We start from the raw sequence: 14,521 nt of genomic DNA, 5'->3' as shown, positions 1-14,521 counted from the left end.
TTGGTTTTCCCTTACTTTTTTCCCCGCTTCTTTGAAAACCACTAACTCACCAGCAAGTCCTTTGGTGCAAATGGGACTTGCTTGGAATTCTCCAACCATTTAAGTCACCCCCCCCACCTTTAAGTCAGTCATTTCAGAAATGAAAATGCAAACTCGGGTAGACACTGTGAACACTTAGAAATGCACTATTTGCTCTCATGGGTTAGATTTTACAGGATGAAATGCCAGAGTTTTTGATATTTATTATCGGAAACAGGTTTAACATTTGGAGAAACGTGTTCAAACACACATCAATGGAAAGAAAAGTAAGCTGACAGGTCAGAGAACAGGGTGTAGGCAGAAAACACAACATGCTCAATGTTGCTGAGTGTTGGGCAAATGTGGAAAATGGGGTGCTTTGGAGAATAAAGAACTTGCTGATGGGATAAATGCAAAATACAAATCAATTTCCACTTCTTTATGAAGGCCACAAGATAATCAATTGTACATATATATGACCACAATGTTAATAAAGAAGAAATATTGTATTTTATTTAGTACTTTGGCCAGATCAGCCCCCTGGAAGGGATCATAGGTTTAGGAAAGAACAAGACGCCATTATCATTTCCCGACATGGTCACAGTTTTCCTAATTATTTCCACTGGTCCTGCTTTATTCTTTCTGCAAGGAGAGATTTTCTATCAGAGCAGTAATGTCTGGTTCTTATCCAAATATTCCCCCTAATAAGAATGAACGTTCTCACGGATTGGACAAGCACTCTGCAACATTCCTGAGAATTGAATAATATAATAATCTTGAAAGTCAGCAGAGTGGATTATCCACTTTTTTTTGGACTTGAACTTGTGAACTTAACAGTAGTGCTGCAAAGAACAAAAAGCAAATGTGCAAGCACTTTGCCCAGTGACCTTCCATGTAGACTTCGCATCTTAAACACACACGACTGAAAAACAACTACAATTTTTTGGAAAATTATATACAAACCCGATATTTCTTTTGATTACATATAAATACAACTATTTTTTCCTAAAAAGTGGTTATAATAGTAAATAAATACAAAATAACTCTGACCATTATACTTCATGTGCTGGAGTTGAACCCATATAAAATGTACAACTAAATACATTTTAAATCTTTAAGGAATAATTCTCTGATTAAAATATTTGTTTTCCCAACTTCTTTTCGTAGATATAAATATATTTTCAAAATAGCTGTGTTTTTTTCCATTCCATTCCATAAATAAAGTCTTCATTGGGAAATATTAAAGTGTCAGCTGTTTTATAGGGGGGAGAGTAGGGTTTATTATTTTTTCTAAAATATATATTTATTTATTTTTACTGTGCTAACGACACCCACAACCCTCCACAACCATGTCCTGGTAGTTTTTTAGTACGACCTTTTCATTCTCATCTAGGTACAACATGGAGATGGCGCTGAGCTCTGTGGGGACACAACACGCCTTAGGGATCTTGGAATTCACAGAGTTTACCAGCGTCTGCACTATGGCATGGTTAGTGGAGTTCAGGTGATCAGCCAAGGGAAAAGGACATTCCCCATGGCAATAAAAGGCATGGTAGCCCGGAGGAGCCACAATCCAGTCATTCCACCCCACGTCACTGAAGTCCACATACAAAGGGTGTCTCCTGCAGCTGGACTTGAGGCGCTTCCGCTGTTTGTGTTTGGCTTGACGCTTTTCTCTTCTATGGAGTGGATGTCCTTTTCCATCGTGACCAAAAGTCACTAGCAATGGCCTTATCTGTGACCAGCTGTGTTCATCTTGGTGCAAAGACCTGCTAATCCTCACATGTCTCTTGGAGACACCTGGCTTCTCCTCTAAATGGGCCACTTCCACAACAAACCCATGGTTGGTGTGTCCCTGTGCAGTCCACCGCATCACAGCAGGGGTGACATCAAAGCTCTCCCACTGACTTGTGTTCTGATTCACTAACCTGGTGTCCAATAATCTGGTCACAGGAAATTTCAAGCTGGCCGCTGCAGGCTTTATAATTTCATAAATATTAATTCGGTGCTGGAAACTATTGTTTCCCAAAGTTTCCTGCATCTGTTCCCGAAAAATCTGGAGTTCTGCAGATGTGATGAACTCTTCAGTGGGGACAGAACTTAAGTTGAAGAAGAAACGGCGAGACGTTTTCCCACTCACTTCTGGTAGATCTTCTACGGCTTCTAATTTGATTAGAGTGGAGAGAAAAGGGAAAGCGTTCGGTAAGAGAGCCAATGGTAATTTACTTCCTTACGAGAGATTTAAAATCTCAATGCACAGTGTGAGTCAAACTACATAAAAGTTTGCAACCAGAAAGTAAAAATGTCAGGGTTAGAGGTACAGTGCCTGCCTCCTTGCTTAACCCAGGGTTTAATGCCCAACACTATAAAAGAAATAAAAATATGTCATCTCAAAAGTGAAAATGGAGTCTCATTTTCCCTTTTCTGTATGGTCACATTAACTTTGCAATTGCTACACTTTTAATCCAATGTATGAACATAGCTCCTAGGTAGCTATACTAAGGGAGGAAATAGTGAAGCCCTTCTTTGGAATTCACAGAATTTAAGGGGGGAAAAAGTCAGCACTATAGTTAGTAGAGGGCTAATGACTGAGGGGTTGAAGAAAGACATTATTGCATTTCTTAACTAAGAAAGCAAGCTTTAATGTCAATCTTTTAAGCTGCATTTGAAAACATTACTCTGCAATTTAGATGATTTACAAATCTCAATACAGAGATTTCAGTCTCTTAATTAAAGACTCTGAAACTCAACATCAATGATGACATTTTGCAAAGTGCACCCTACCATTTTGCTCAGAACTCTAGAGACAAAGGTATGGGTGGCAGTAGGACACTATAGTAATTAACGATAAAGAATTTCAGGAAAAATGGCTGCCTACTGCCAGTTCTCTCATCTCCATCTCACCCTCACGCAAAATAAGCCCTGTGTCAGCTCAGCAGTTCTCAGACTCTGGAAGAGTCTGTGAGCCTGTATTTCCATTAAGCTCTTAGGTAAGAGAGGCTGAAAGCTTAGGGACCACACTTCAGTGTCATGGTTTTAAAGGATGTTTCCCACATTCAAGGGTATATTTGACAAAGGAGTAGATCTGTAAAGCACCTTTTGTAGAAGAGGCCTTAATGTTAGCCAGGGAGTAAGGATTCAGGCTACCATCAGCCAGCCAGGGACTCAAACAGGTGAGTCTTCTAAAGCTCTTCTACTTTGACATGAAGAATACTAGGCTAGCATCATGCATAGTTCTCTTGCACCTGCTTGCCAATAAGTTCTTGATGATACCTTTGAGGACCCAGTTATGTTCTGAATTTCACTAACAGCTAATGGTACTTTAGAACATAATCATTCCTAGAAAAGACTGAAGGACTATATTTAGTTCTTTTGTAAAAACCCATTTTCATTGCCATTCTTGGGTCCCCTAATGTTTCTGCCCAAGGCACTTCTTCAATAAAAAAGTGAAAAAGTGGCAACAATTCCCCAAACCCTAATTGCACCAAATCATACTGGCTTCTCCTGACATTGGCACAGCGAGGTACATATCACTTCCTTTAAAGACAGGATATAAAGGCCAACTAATTACCCAGGGCCTCCCACAAACAGCTACATCAGTCAACAACAGAAAAATACAATGGCAACAAAATCCCTGAATCCCAATTCACAAAGAAGGAAAAAGTGACAGTCATAAGTACACATGCATTCGTACAGATACACACATGACAAGAGACAAAAGCAAAGGGGCAACCCCCAAGATAAATATGGGAGACAGGTCACGGAAGTAATACAGAACACTATCTGTCTAAGAAGAAAACCAAGGTTGCCATCTTCCAACTGGAGGCATAATAGAAACAGACACTCCCTGTGGTCTGTCACTCCTCGAGTTAAGAAGTATCTGCAAGACAGAGTAAGTGGCCTTCACAAAGGAGAACAATGCACTACCCAATACTAATGACAAGGGAAAGACCTATCTCTAATCTTCCAACAGCATTTCTATCAGCTTAATCCTTAGAAGACTCTATCCTATCCTTCACATCAATGTATCTACTGTGACTGTTATTGAAGTAATGCACAGAAGTCAAGAATTCAAAGAAAATCTCAACACAGGAGGCTAACTGCCTAGGTAGGGTCAGGTCACACACCTTTTCTTCTTCAGGGGCTAAGTTGCAAAATCCTCTTCAGGGAGGGAAATTAAAAATCTTTTTAAAATAAAGTAAATTGTAGGAAAAGACCTCTACAAATTATCACAGCAAGCCTGGGTTTCTGAAAATACAGAGTAGGTAATGTACACTTTTTGGAGGCTGAAATAGCTGTTAATTCTCTGTAAATATCCCTTGTTGAATCAGCTGAACTTGCTAAGTGATTTTGAGATTCTTACCTGTTTCCAACCTGAGTATCAGGCTCCTAGTTCTTAATCAAATGGAAGGAACAATTGGCTACAAAAATGTTTTTTTAAAAAAAAGAGGAAGAAAATGGGGCAGCCATATTATTCCATTTCCCCCCTAGAAACAAAGCCCAGATTTACCATTCCACACTATGTTGATTATTCATCTACCTCAAAATAATTTGGCTGGGGTCACTCGCTAGAAAAAGGGATAATAGAACATTAAAATGTCACTATAAAACATTAGCTACTGTGCTGAATGCTCTTTCTTTCCTAATTTGTTTATCTATCTATCCACCTATCTCTCTATATCTATTTATCTCTTTGTCTGTCTGTCTATCTATCTATCATCTATCTACCCATCCATCCATTCATCCATTTTTGCCAAGCCTGGTGCCATCATCTTTCTACAAAGTACTTACAACAAACTCATTAGAGGGGAACCATGACTATTTCCATTTTGTGAATGAAACATCTGAGAATTCATAGAGGTTATGTGATTTCTCTTAGGTCCCAGAACTGTTACCTTGAGTCTACTGCAATGCCCAAATTCTAGCCTTTGCAAGGCATTGCCTAACATAGGAGAGAAATCACATTCTAAGCCATTGGTACCTGATACCATGGTAACTGCAGAGTGAGTTTTGTCCCAAGGATCAAAACATATAGTGCTCTGGACATGTAGACAGAGCTAACTGAACAGAAAAGTGAAGTGACACAGCCAAATGGAACATAGGACACTGTTGGAACCTGTTCTCGTGGCTACTTGTTTGCCCTAAACTAGAGTGAGTTTTATTTCAAAAGTTATCATTAAGCTTGGATGATTTTGCAACCCCTTTGGATAAAAAACATTCCCCCATCAAAACAACAGCAAAGCCTGCGGCTGCTCCAGATCAGCAGCTGCATCTCACACACTCCTGCAACAAGATGCTAGGGGCTTTGGGCCTTACTTGACTTTCTACAAGAAAAAGTAAATGACACACCAAAGAGAAAAAAAAAGTTAAAATACACAGAATAAAGTTTTAATTTTTAAGGTAACAAGGAAAGTGGTGAGAAAGAAAAGCAGGGGCTGGGGGTTGCCACTAACACCCCACCCCGCTTGGCTTCTGCTCCCCCAACACTTTCAGGAAGACTGCTCCTGAAGATCCAGGAGTGATTCTCTAAAGATTGACTAAGTGAAATACCCCAAGGGCACAAGGACAAAAGCAGCCTGGAGAGAAGGAGTCCAGAGGGGTCCAAAGGACCCACTGACAAACAAGAGGCATTAAAAACATCAGGGGCAAGGAACATCTGCAAACTGAGCAACTGTTTTCCTCACAGGGTCTTCAGAATCACACCTAGAGGTAGGTAGGGGCATTTCTGAGTGTCTATGTCCAGACCCACACTGGAATTTAGGAGCAGGCTTTCACCACAAGGAGAGTTACACCTTGAAGTGTCCTAGTCTGTGGGTATTTTCTGTGACAACAACATTTCTCCCTCTTTGAAAACTTTAGTCACAAGGCCACATAATTTATTTCACAAAAAAGAGGAAGATAGTGTTCTCCACTGTCAGAAGAGCAAGAGTGAGATCCTTCTGTGTATGATCTGCTAGGAAAACAGAGGTCTCCGTAGGGTCAATTTCAAACTGTTTTAAGTGGAAGCCAGTTGGGGAAGGTCTTTGGTGACCTGGGGTGGAGGGGATTCAGCAAAGCTATGCTCTCCAGGATAAAATCCATAATAGAAAGGACTTAATGTTCAACAGGAGGCTTTGTCTAGAAGCATCCACCACTGGGTGAAAGGCTATCATAGGATTTCTTGTCTCATCTTGTCACCCAATCATGTTATACAACTTATAAAGAGGCCCACCAGGGAATTCTTGAATAGGGTTCTTAAGGTTCTTTACTGTGTGTCTATTAATGTGTATCAATTTCCTTCTGATCTTGAGCCAGCAGCCTTATCACATGGTTTATTATGATGTTTTAGTGGTACAAGGATGCTTATAAAAATCAAACTCTGGCTAACTCAACAATGAACAGTCTTCAAAAATGCCATGTATATCTAATGATAATAGCAAAGAAATTGTTTTCCTAAAATTTACAGTAAAAATTGCATCTAATTACATGGAGATATAAAATTAGTGCAAGTTTATTTTTAGCAAGTTGATATATTCTATACAATTTTACATATGAAAACTCCTTTTAAAGGTGTAAATTTTGTTAGGAACTCAAGCACTCAAACACACCAAGTTACAGTAGCATTTTACCAAAAGCCTCTTCCAAGGAAAGAGTGAGAAGTTGCAGATTTTACTGATGTAACTTCATTCAATTGTATTTTTGTGTTTTAATTGACTTAATGATCCTTTTAGCTTAATTTAAACAAAGATAAAGTACATGCTTGCTTTTTACAAATAAATTGTTTTCATGTTAGAAAGGACCAGTAAATAAATAAATACACAAACAAATGGGTTTTTGTGCTAAACCTCCAGAGGCATCAGGGAATATATCTGTGCTTTTTGTTTGTTTTTTTGTTTCTACAGAAACTTTCCAATCACTATCAACTGGGAGAGATTAGTTTAGGGTGGTGGGGACAGAGTGAACACACCTGAGTCTTCCTGGTCTCAGTGGGCAGATCCTGGAGACCAGGATGGGCTGGCACTATCTTTCAAAGCTGAGGTTTGCTCCCAGAAAGCAACTCAGAAACCCATTTGAAAGAGATGGATTTAGAGTGTCCTTCATAATGAGTGACTACCTGGAGGAGGAAGATACGTCTTGCTATGTGACCTGTTTGTGGGACCTTTTCCTGTTATCAAACCAGACTTCTCAAAGTTTAAGCTTCCCATATAGGGGGGGCAACCCCTGCCATTTCTGAGCACAGATTTTTTTCACTTGAAATTTATCATCTCAGCAAGGCAACACAAAATTTTAAAAATTGCAGCTCACTGACAGACAACTCTGCATTCTTCTAGAACTTGAAGGAACTGATATTCTCTTTAAAACACATTAAGCCGAAAGAACATCTTAAGTAACACACAAAGAATTGAGCTGGGGCATGGTTTTTAACTAAGTGCTCTACGAACTCAGTGCAAGAGACTTCAGTAGGCCTCTAAGACATTTCAACACCACTAAACGTCTTCCTGATAAAATAAACAGAAATACCCTACCTTGGAAAGCCATATTCATATAAAAGAAAAAAATCCACTGTCTTACACAGGCAGTAGCAGAAAGAGCTTTTATCTGAAGGCTTGTCCTGTCTCCACTCAGAGACTAGTTAAACACAAGAAGGGAAGGTCATTGTGGAAACAATAAGATTGATTGTGGAATTGATATCCCGTGGGGATTAGATAGGCTTCAAAATCCTTCAAGCTAGGCCCAGGTCATCAGGAAATCTGAATGCTTTGGGGCCTTGGGCTTTACTTTGTTAATACTGTCCCTGAACATTCTGCCCTTGACTCGTCTGGCCTAAAACTCAGGACCCAGACTTGAGCTTTCAAGCAGATGTAAAGAACCCCAAGCCTCAGCTTTCTCCTGCGGAGTTCTCGCGCACATTTAGCTGACTAGGGACTAGCCAGCCCTTTACCCTCTTCCCCATCACTCCTTTTCCCTCCAGTTCTTGGAGGAGGAGTCGGTCTTCTGGCTACCTGCCAGGAGAGGGTGCGGACTCACCAGTGGGGAATCCCTGGCTCCGGGCCACAGAGGGGACGGCACAGAAGCAGAGGGGCCGTCCGCTGTGCTAGCGAAGGCCCGGGCTGCCCGCCGAGTCCCCGCCCGCCGTCCCCGCCCCGCCACCCCGCCACCCGCTCACCTTCGTGGTGGAAGCTGCGCACCGTGTTGGCGCGGCTGGCTGCCCTCTCCAGCCGGTGGTCCGGGGCGGGCGCTCCTGGCTGGCCCGAGTGCCGGCGGTACAAGTCCAGCATGTAGGGGGGCACCACGGCGTCCTTGCTGGGGGTGGGTCTCTGCTTCAGGCCGAACATGCTGAGCAGCCTCAACTCAAACTCGCTGAGGACGTCGTCCGAAGGCCGGGACAAGGGGCGGCCGGATGCCGCGGCGAACTTCTTGCGGCCCAGCTCAGGAATGAGGCCGGCCGCGCCGCCCAGGAGGACCTGGGGAAGCAGCAACACTAGAAGACAGCGGGTCCCGGCCACCATGGTCGACCTGCGGACAGGGCCGACGTGAGTCACCCACGTTCCCCGCCCAGTCCTTCGCCCGCCCCCGCGGCCCCGGCTCCCATAGGGCTCGGTGGCCTTCTCCAGGATGCCTTCCTGGCATGTCATGCTCCAGAGCTACAGCCCAGATCATCAAGAGGATGGAGGACCCCAAATCCCTGTGCCTTTCCTCCTCTCATCCCATTCTCTTGCCTGCTTCTCACGTGGGGCTTGGGCTTCACTCCCAATAAACACCAGTGACCATCAGTCACCTTTTCTTGGGACACTAGCTAGGAAGGTGGTGTCTGGGAGCTGGGAAGTCACCGACTGCATCTCTTACAAAACTATACTGTGCAGCGCTCATTTGCACATAAACAGACACAAATGCACATGTGACTTCCTTAGAGGCGCTGTATAGAACTTCCTGGTACACTAATATACCTAACTTGTAGATGCAGTAAGCGCTAAACTCAAGATTACAATTTATGACGCCACTTGCAAGATGTGGCCCACGCCCCTAACCTCAGGGTTGACCCACTGGTCACTCTGCCCTCTGTCCTAGACCCCTGTTCAGTCAAAGGAACCCACGCACCTTCCCGCAATTATGTACATGGTAGTTTCTATGAATGCACGTGTAAACTGTGACGCATCCTCACAGTAAACACACACGGAGAACCCCAACTCTAAGTACTTTCCTCAATGTACCTAGTTCTTAGGACAGACTCCAGGTCTCAGGAGTAACTTAAGGACGGCCCGGTATTTCTAGAACCCATAGTACTGATCTACAACTAACGGGTGAAATCCACTGGATTTCTGTAACTCCTTTTTTTTCTTTTTCTTTTCTTCATAAAGCCATAAGTCTTTAACAGCCCTAATAATATACCGAAAATTGGGGAGAAGGACGGACCGGCGGAAGAACGCAGGCCAGGTGGGCAAGGAAAAGGGTCTGGGGTTTGGGATGCCTGACCCCTCTAGGGCTTCGCTGCACGTGCACCCAGAGAGGGTCTGTTTACGTCCACTCAACCTGTGGCACTCAGCACCGCATGGCGGGAACGCCGTGTCACCCATCAGCCCGGGTCCCGGCCCGTGTCCTCTACCTTTAGGAGACCGCAGTCCGTCTAAGAAGCACTCGGGGGCACGTCCATTGAGAGATTCTCCACATGGAAAAAGCTCTGTTCGAGGGACCTGGAGTAGGACCAGGCTTCGGCTATCTTTCTTCGACTTCTCCTTCTCTGGGTGCCAGCCGCTTCGTCCCTCTCCCCGTGGGGAACGGTGTCTTGGGGTGGACCGGGCCGGCGGAGGAGCAGAGAAGTGGCGGCGCTGGAGGCGGCAAGACTGGATCCGCCGGGCGAGGAGACCGGCGCGAAGTGGGGAGCCCAAGTCACTCTCCCGGCAAGTTCAAGAAGTCTCCAGCCAAGTGCTGACACACTGCCTCAAGCAGGGGGAGGAGTACGGGGCAGGGAAGGGAAGGGAAGGCAGAGGCAAGGCTGCCGCTGTCGTCGTCCTCAGGGACCAGCGCTGGTGGGGCGCAGGGGTGGTTTTGGGACTCGCCGGACGAGGGTCGGCGGCTCCGCGCTAGCTCGGCCGCGATCCATGGCTCGGGGCAGCCATCCTGGGAGACGCCGGGTCCGGGGAAGAGCGCAGCGAAGATCTGGGTGGCGGACGGGCCGCCACTCTGCATCCCTTAGCCGGCCTCTGGCGCACCCCCATCAGCGCTCGCCAGCGGAGCCCGCACGGCTGCGGTGCCCCGGCGTCTTGGGGCGCATTCTCCAAGTCAGTTCAGCCGCGTCCCAGGTCGCCAAACCGGGTGACCTCGCTGTCGGAGCCCTCGGGCCAAATGTCTTTTGTGGCAACCTGGGGTCCGCTCACTCCTCCGTCCGCGCGCCCCGGACACTCGGCCCCCGGCTGGAGTGGCCCCGCATTCCGGGCGCGGCTGTGCTCCTGCCTCCTGGCTCTTCGCGTCGATCCGCGGCTACGGCTTCTCCCGGGCAGCCGAGGCCACAGCGCCAGGCGCGCACGGTCAGGAGCTCCAAGCCGAGGAGTGTTGGCACCTCGAAGCTTCCGCTGACCCGCGCGCCGCTCGCCCCGAGGGTGTCCGGTGACCGGCGGCGGCTGGGGAGGCGATGTCCGGGGCTGCCTATCCCGGGCAGGCTGTGGGAAGCGCAGCGGCGGGCGCAGCGCGAGCCGGGCTCAGCGCGGTGGGGCGAGGACTCCGGCGGCGACGGCGGAGGCGCCGTGGCGCGGCGCTCTCGGCTTTTAAAGGGGACGCCGCCTGCCGGCTCCCTCCCGGCCGCGGCCGAACACCTCCCCCTTGGAGGCGCAGCGCGCCGGGGATCCCCGAGCGGGCGGGAGCGGCGCGCAGGGGTGTGGACGGCGCGCCCAGCGGGGTGGCCACGGTGGGGCGGGGCGGGGCTAGCGCGCGGCCGCGGAGGGTCGGGTCCCAGACGAGTTTGAAGCCGACCCTCGGGACCTGGACCTGTGCCCATAGCTGCTCCGAGTCCAGGGCAGAGTCAGGGTCTGGTCGCCTCGGAGTCCCCCACTGGGCCGTTATTCAACTTGAGTTTGAAGTTTTTAGGTAATTGAGCATTGAAAAGAAGATGAGAACTAGCAAGTTATCAGACACCTTGGAAGAGATTCGGGCAAACACTTCTATGTTTTGAGTGATGAGAAGAAAATGTCAAGAAATAGCAGATACACATTGAGTGCATTATTACATTTGTATAAATATGCAAGCATGTATATTCACCCCTACGTGATTGCATTTATCTCTATACTCAAATAAATACATCCAATATAAAAAGACGCATACATTTTATATGTTTTTATTTATGTAAAATGTACAAATGAAGGCACAGGTTTCTGTACAGATGTAGGCATGTAAAGTGGATGTCTCCTGTGTAGTGTGTATGTGTGTGTCCATGTGAAGGACCAAAGGAGGTTGATTCTTTTTATAGAAGCAATTACTTCACTACTTGGGATATTTATCTCGACTCTCTCCACCCTCCCCCCCCCCCCACACCCACAGAGGCAGGTAACAAGACAATTCCGGTTTGAGACCTTAGAATTGTCTGCCTGGTCCTGTCCCACCGGGTCTCCAGAAGAAGGCTCTGGCTATGGCCAAGCCACTTTTCTCCCTCAGCTGGAACGTCCCCAAAGTTGCTGAGCCAGGATTCTTTTTGAACTCTTTCCACTTCTTCCAGAATTCCAGGAGCCTTCATGCATACCACCACCTGGTTGCCCACATGACCCCCAGAGCCAAGGGCAGAATATTTTTGTAGAAGACCAGATTGGTAACATCAGCTTTTGAACCAGATCTTCCAAGTTTGCAAAGAAGAGACAGAGAAAAACCAGAAGCAGGGGCTTTAGTAATGTATTATCCATATGTATTAGCTTTTCAGTTGGGGAGCTAAAATAACTCAGGGTTCTATTCACCTAAATCGGATTAGCAACCCACAGAGGGAAATGAGGCCCTGGCTGTTTCTAGAGCTGTAAAGGTCAAATAAGGTATTTTGAAGGAAGACGGTCTACTGAGAAAGTTAAAGGTGAGGAAAGGAAAGATTCAGGAATCTGCTACTGTATTGCTTTTTCAAAAGCGTTATAGAAGTTGTCATTCTGAATCATAAGACACTAAACGAGTGAACAACAGGACACTCCACTCAGACACTTAAGTCAAAAGAACATGTCCCTTCCAAAACCCTTTCCTTCCCTATCAAGTTTAACTGAGAAGTTAACTATTGCCTCTGTCATCAGTGAGGCGGGATAAGCGAACCAAACCCCAGATTTATACGAGATTTAAATCAGAATGTTGCCTTTAGTGAGGAAGAGAAAGTTGACAGCTGTTGGACCCACCCCAAGAAGAGATGAAAATGAAACCTCTGGTGATGACATCAACAATGCCTTGCAGCTTTGGGCCTTCAGAGCCCCAGAAGTGGGAATTTGGCTATTTCTGATATCCATAGTAATCAAGACTCTGAGGACAAATGGATGCTTCTTGACGGTTACTCCACCTTGGTTGTGCCTGGGGGGGGGGTCTTCTTCTCTTGTAGGGCATGCAATCCCTGAGTTGCTGCTGCAAGCTTTTCCCAGAAACTTTCCTGAAGTTTGGCCCGATTTCTTCGAAGAGCAGGGCTGTTGTTTTTTAGAGATGGCTGCCCTCTTGTGGTAGAAATGAGCGCACACATGGGAACGAGAAGTGAATCCAGTTTGAATGAATTCTTCTCTGAAGAAGGGTTTGGAGTCCAAAGTGAATGAAAAGTTCGGTCTGTTTTCCATGAAGCAGAAATATTAGGGAAGAAGAATATCAGACATTTATTGCTTTTTTTAACTCCGTGCTGACCACCACCTTCCACCCACAGCTAACGATGTGAGGTTAGTTAATACTCTGAGGGGAAAGATACTCTAAGGAGGCTCAGTCCTCCTGGCCTGGCCTGATCTTACTATTTACAACGTTTCTCTCAGGATCCACCAGTTCAGAAAGTCGGGCTAATTCTAAGTTTATCATGTGTCAGTGAATACATAAGGAGTAAGAGGACAGTGAGTATTGGGACAAGATATGGTGAGAATTACAATCCCAAATTCTTCAGGAGGGACAGACAAATTGTAGCAAAACACAGACAACTGGCAAGGAAGTTGCTGCTATTCTATTCTAGTCAGTTCTTGCCAGTTTTTCAAGAGGTACCGGAAATCCTCATTTGATAGTATGTGGGCATGACCTGGGATGAAATTAAGTACTTACAGAGTCATACTTTGGCAACTTTTCCTTTAGCAGTTCAGCCCAGATAATGTTTAATTTTATTGCATCCTGCAGCTATTAGCATTCAGCATTGTTCCTGCTAGGCCGACCATTATGCAAATTAACGTTAAAATAATGATCCTCATGTATTGCAAAGGTCACAGCAGGCGTGACATGATCCATCTACCTTGTAATTGTCATTCCATTGGAACCTGTGGCAACTCCCCTGAGAAACCTCTTAGCCTGTGTATCATTTGTTACTGGTGTGACACCCAACCCTGGCCCTACTTACTCCTGGTTGCAAATCTTTTCCTAGGAGCCAGAAGCCACAGCCAAGAGTAGCATTTGCTGTACCAAGGGCTTACCTATTCAGTGTTTGATTAGACACAGTAAGAATTATGGGTGGAGTGATTTGTATGCCAAACTAGGCCAGGTTGGCCAAGTCACATTGTTTTGGACAGCCATCAAATCTTATTTAATTACCATATAGCAATATGCTTGCATTTGTGACCAATGATATTAAAATGTTTTGCTATTGTCTTAGATTGTGAAGAGGGAAGATTTAGAGGCAATAAAGGGAAGAGGGAAATGGTGTGGTTACAATCTCAAAAAATAAAATGAGTAATTGTTTTAAAAGGAGCGAACCGGAGTATTGATGTTTTTGTGGGTTAGCTACCAAAGGAGGGCTCTTGCCCAAAGCTTCTGAATGGAAGTACTCCCACAGTGCAAGTGTTCATAGGTGTAGTTTGGGGCGTGTGGCTGGATCATAAGAGCTTTGACTTCGTCAGTGGGTTTATCAGTTGTCAGATTCCGATGTGGACAGCTTTATTGGGAGGTGACAGAAGTGTTAGGGGGTGGGGACTGGTTGAAGGATGTCCTCACTGGAGACAGGCGTTTCAAGTTCCTTCCTGGGTTCTTGCCCTTTGCTCCTTCCTGGGTATTTTCCTGTTGCTCTTTCCTGACGCTCTCTTTGCTTCCTGGCCACCAAGATGTAAGTGACCTTCTCTCTCATGTGTTTCTCCCATCATACTCTTCAGGTCCAGAAAAAAAAAAAAAAGAAAAGAAAATGGAGCCATCAACCATAAACTGAAATTCTTGCAAACAAGAACTCAAATAAATATTTCCTTTAAAAAAACAGTTTTAGGTATTTGTTTCAGCACTAAAAGCAAAAGCAAAAACAAAACAACAGCAAACTGACGAATACACATCCAGTTTATGGATCTTTACTGATGTTCTGTGAAGCTCACATCATGATGTTATTTGGATCCAGTGCACATCATTTATT

The 14,521-nt window shown here is 45.5% G+C and overlaps 1 protein-coding gene and 1 long non-coding RNA gene across 2 annotated transcripts in view; both read right to left on the bottom strand.

Annotated features, from left to right (window-relative positions):
- Positions 1–225: 225 nt before the first annotated feature.
- Bmp2 (bone morphogenetic protein 2) lies at positions 226–9,733 on the bottom strand. Its single transcript, XM_005068676.4, has 3 exons — positions 9,602–9,733; positions 8,165–8,514; positions 226–2,181 (listed from the first exon to the last, which is right to left on the bottom strand). Exons 2-3 carry the CDS (start codon positions 8,505–8,507, stop codon positions 1,340–1,342), a joined length of 1,185 nt encoding a protein of 394 aa, XP_005068733.1. The 5' UTR covers positions 8,508–8,514; positions 9,602–9,733; the 3' UTR covers positions 226–1,339.
- A 4,292-nt stretch (positions 9,734–14,025) lies between these two features.
- Positions 14,026–14,521, bottom strand: part of LOC121140250 — a 31,235-nt gene continuing 30,739 nt past the window's right edge. Inside the window, exon 2 of the long non-coding RNA XR_005877040.1 lies at positions 14,026–14,267. This is a non-coding gene — a long non-coding RNA (uncharacterized LOC121140250). The remainder of the gene's footprint in view (positions 14,268–14,521) is intronic.

This window comes from Mesocricetus auratus, unplaced genomic scaffold (assembly GCF_017639785.1).
Source record: "Mesocricetus auratus isolate SY011 unplaced genomic scaffold, BCM_Maur_2.0 Super-Scaffold_100004, whole genome shotgun sequence".
NCBI lineage: Eukaryota > Metazoa > Chordata > Mammalia > Rodentia > Cricetidae > Mesocricetus > Mesocricetus auratus.
Note: the sequence above shows the minus strand (reverse complement) of the source record. Positions and strands in the feature narration are given on the sequence as shown.